This window comes from Pundamilia nyererei, unplaced genomic scaffold, assembly GCF_000239375.1.
Source record: "Pundamilia nyererei isolate P.nyererei 1_Seehausen unplaced genomic scaffold, PunNye1.0 scaffold00139, whole genome shotgun sequence".
NCBI classification, from domain to species: Eukaryota; Metazoa; Chordata; class Actinopteri; order Cichliformes; family Cichlidae; genus Pundamilia; species Pundamilia nyererei.
This window is the reverse complement of record NW_005187540.1, coordinates 1,513,731-1,517,475: the sequence shown is the minus strand read 5'-3', so window position 1 is coordinate 1,517,475 and position 3,745 is coordinate 1,513,731. Positions and strand designations below refer to the sequence as shown.

Genomic DNA, 3,745 nt, shown 5'->3' with positions numbered 1-3,745 from the left:
TGGTGGTAACGTTTGTGACATGTGTTTTAGCATTTGAGAAAAACTGTAATATCCTAAACCTAACATCTGTCCAGCAGCTCGAGAAGACGTTTACAGGTTAACATAGCCTGCGTAGCACGAGCCGATAACTCCACCTTCTCTCTCTGATGGACGGGCCGATCGATGATGTCACATGTGTGTCCGCTGTCTCAGGTCACCGTGTGCTAAATAAGGTCTGTAGTTAACAGGTTAGAGACCTTTAGATACCAGGACCTAAAGTTGGAACATGCGACGTGTCCCTGAGGTGTGATTGTTACGGACTACAGCATGGTGAGAATCCCCACTAAGCTTTTGGGCTGGCATTACTTTAGACTTTTTTTTGTATTAATTGCATGCTTTGGCGTTTCTTTGTGTTTGGTGTGAGGTGTGGGCCAACCCACGTGGGAGTGCAGAGTCTACTCCAGTCCAGCTGTTTGGAGTTGAGTACAGGAAGCAGCTGATTGGGGAGGACTGGAGCCCTTCTCTATGAAGGGGAGGGGAAACAGGAAGTGGGGGTTGTTGTTGTCTTTTAGTAGGACACTGGTGCAGCAGGGAAGCCTCGAAGATTCCAGGATGAAGTTTGCACATTTTAATGGAAACGATCCCTGAAAGAACCCTGGCCGCGGTGGCTTTGGGCCTTGGATTCCTGGCCAGAGTTGTGTCTTCAGCCAGTAGTTTGACCAGGAAAAAGAAAAAATAAATCTACCCCATTGCAGTGTGCGTGTGGTGGTTCCTTACTGGTCAATGTTAGAGCTACTACTTCCTTGTACGGAGGCCATTTTGGGCCTTTCGTAACATGATGACAGACGTCGATGTATGGTGATGCAGTTTGTTAATGTTTCAAAAATGATGAAATGTGTTCATTCATGTGTTTAATGTCACTGAACGTGGAGGAACTTGTACACAGATTATTTTCTGCATGAGCCTGTCGGGTCTTTGCTCAGGGATCCAGGATGATGCTAACTTCTGAGCTGGCCTACGAACCAGTGACAAATGTCCAATGTGAGGACAGTGTGACATGTGTTCACGAGCATCAGGGGCGAACAGGCGGGTGGCCTCTGAGGACTTCTGAGAGGTTACTGTGGCCCTCTTTGTGAGCACATGATTAATTTTACGTGAACCCTTCAAATATTTGTACGTTTGGACTTACGTATTGTCTCCCATTGGTGGCTTCAAAGCGCCCGTGAGTGGTGTAGAGAGGGATGTCGTCTCTGCTGTTCAGGTGGTCGTAGGGACTGAAGCCTTGGGAGCGCCCCCTGTAGCAGCAGCACCACACCAGCTGGAGAGACAAAACAATTAGCCTGACTCAGTCTGAATGTTTAAAATCCACAGTGATGATGAAAGGAGGAAGCTTATTAAACACGACATATGTTTGCTGCGTGCAAATATACATGGCCATCAGGCAGAAACTTAGACTGTCTGCTGAGGGTGCTCGTGCCAATCATGTGCTCCGATCAGTGTTTGTTATTGTTGTTGCCACATAAATGCACAGAATCTGAAGTTTTCCTCAGTAATAAAGAAGCATTTCTGCTGCTACTATGGGGAGTGGCTGTTTCAGTCTCAGATTTGTGTGAATTCAGTGAACTCTGAGTCAGTATTTTATCCCCTAATGGAAAACGCTGTGACTTTGGTCCAGCTCCGGGGCAAACGCTAAATGCCGGTGTCGCGTTTCACTGCTGATCATTGCTCTGGCAGCGAAGAATAAAAGTCCTGTAGTCCTCGTCCATGAGTCAGAAGTGTGGTGTTTCTTATAATCGCTCAAACCTCGGGGGCATTTGCCTTTTTTTCTTTTCTTTCTTTTTTCTGCTGCCTCAGATTTCTCAGTCAGCAAAACAATCAGGATGTAAAGCTAAAATGTAAAGTTGGTGCTGATAAAAATCTACAGGGTGAGCAATGATTGAATTAAGCAGCAAGTCCTGAAGAACATGCAGGACTCAAATAATGAGCACGTTACTCTGGAGGAAGAATGTGCTGAGACCGCAGCAGGCTGCAGATGTCACCCGCACCTTTCAGACACGCTTTGATTACTGGGATGAAAGCTCAGCAAATTTGTGTTGATTTCTTAGTGGTTAAAAAAAGGCAACCCTGAGCTGACTGCAGTAACTCTGAAGACAAAGAGGACATTTAAAACTAGACGGAAAGAAAGCGGAGAAGTCCAAAGACCTGCTAGAAGCATGTAAGGTAATAACTGGTTTGGTCTCGGGCCCGAGGATCTGATACACTGCACAGATTGTTCAATTTGTGCTCTAATTACAACAATGTCACCATGTTGCCCAGCAACCACCGACCAACAGGATAACATTACATTTATTTAGCAATTCTTCAGATAGAAAACATTAGAGCAACATTTTATTATTTGAATTTCGTAACATTAACGTCTAATTTAACTTTAATGTTATGATATATGACATTTTAATGCTGGCATTTGCCCGGCAACCACCTAACAATGAACTATAATGGCATTTATGATGGTAAATGTGACAGTGGCAGTAGATCAAATGGAAATAATAAGTCGGGTGTCATGGATACACGAAACGTCCAGATTCTGTCTGAAAAGACGAGATGCAAACTTTACTGCTGATCGGTTCCTGTTAGAGTGTAAAAAATATTATTTCAACAATACTTAAAAGTTTGTACAGGCCGACGTCTTAGAGCAGCCACTGTGAGGCAGCAGTGTTGTGACCGTGGGTACCCTTTGTGAAAAGTTGGGTTGTGATTGCCGCCATTTCCCAACTCTGTGGTTCTCATGACCATTGATCAGTGGTCATGAGGATTTTCATATTAATGATCAAGGAACTGACCTCCCAGCAGTCATTGTGCAAATGTACAGTTTATAATATTGGGGAAGGAGTCGCCTGGATGAGTGACGAAAGGTTTCTCCCACTGAAAACGTCCAGGTGCACAGAGTCTAGCTTTTGGGCTTGTGTTGTGTTTGGGATTGCAGGACCAAAGTGCACCTCTGTAAAGGAAACACTTGATTCGTAGTTTACGAAAATAAATGTTGAACGACAGAATTGACTGAATTCAAATTGTGACGATGCCCCGACCTAATGAGGCCAGAAACATGATGCGGAGGATGCTTCGGGTGTGTCTGTGAGATGCAGCTTTGATAAAATGCTGGTATTTGAAACCCTGGCAGTGGCAACGCAGCAGTTACCGAATGTGGCGCAGTCCCTGAATGCACCGCGGACCAGAGGCAGTGTGTTGGTCTCCATATTTGCTGAGATGGATTGTGGGGTGTCTATAAAGATGTGATTTGACTTCCTGGAGTGACGGTGAAATGTGTGCACTCACCAGTCCGATCAGCAGCAGGAGCAGCAGCAGCAGAACCACAGCCGCCAGGACCAGCAGAGCTATGCCCCACCCAGGAACCCCCGCACTGCTGCCGGCCGCAGACGCCGCTGTGCTCTGGGTCGTACTCGTGGACGTGCTCGGAGTTGTGGTCGACTGGTTTGTGGCCGTTCCGTTGCTCTCTGTGGAAGGGGGGGATGTCGCGGAGGAATTGGTGTTGGTGCCGTTACCGGGCGAAGCGGTTGTAGCGGTTGTGTTGTTTGCTGAAGAGCTGTTGTGCGGGGTCGTGACATCCAGAGAGGCGGTTGTCGGGTTTGTCGTCACTGCGGTGGTGTTGGTGGCACTGGGAACAGATGTACTGGTGGTGTTGGTGGCACTGGGAACAGATGTACTGGTGGTGTTGGTGGCGCTGGGAACAGATGTACTGGTGGTGTTG

General features: G+C 46.8%; 1 protein-coding gene across 1 annotated transcript in view; it reads right to left on the bottom strand.

Annotated features, from left to right (window-relative positions):
- Nucleotides 1–3,745, bottom strand: part of LOC106456364 (integumentary mucin C.1) — an 8,911-nt gene that overhangs the window by 3,896 nt on the left and 1,270 nt on the right. Inside the window, exons 2-3 of the mRNA XM_013913602.1 lie at nucleotides 3,313–3,733; nucleotides 1,169–1,297 (exon numbers count right to left, since the gene is read on the bottom strand). Of these exons, the coding sequence (XP_013769056.1) occupies nucleotides 1,169–1,297; nucleotides 3,313–3,733 (550 nt within the window). The remainder of the gene's footprint in view (nucleotides 1–1,168; nucleotides 1,298–3,312; nucleotides 3,734–3,745) is intronic.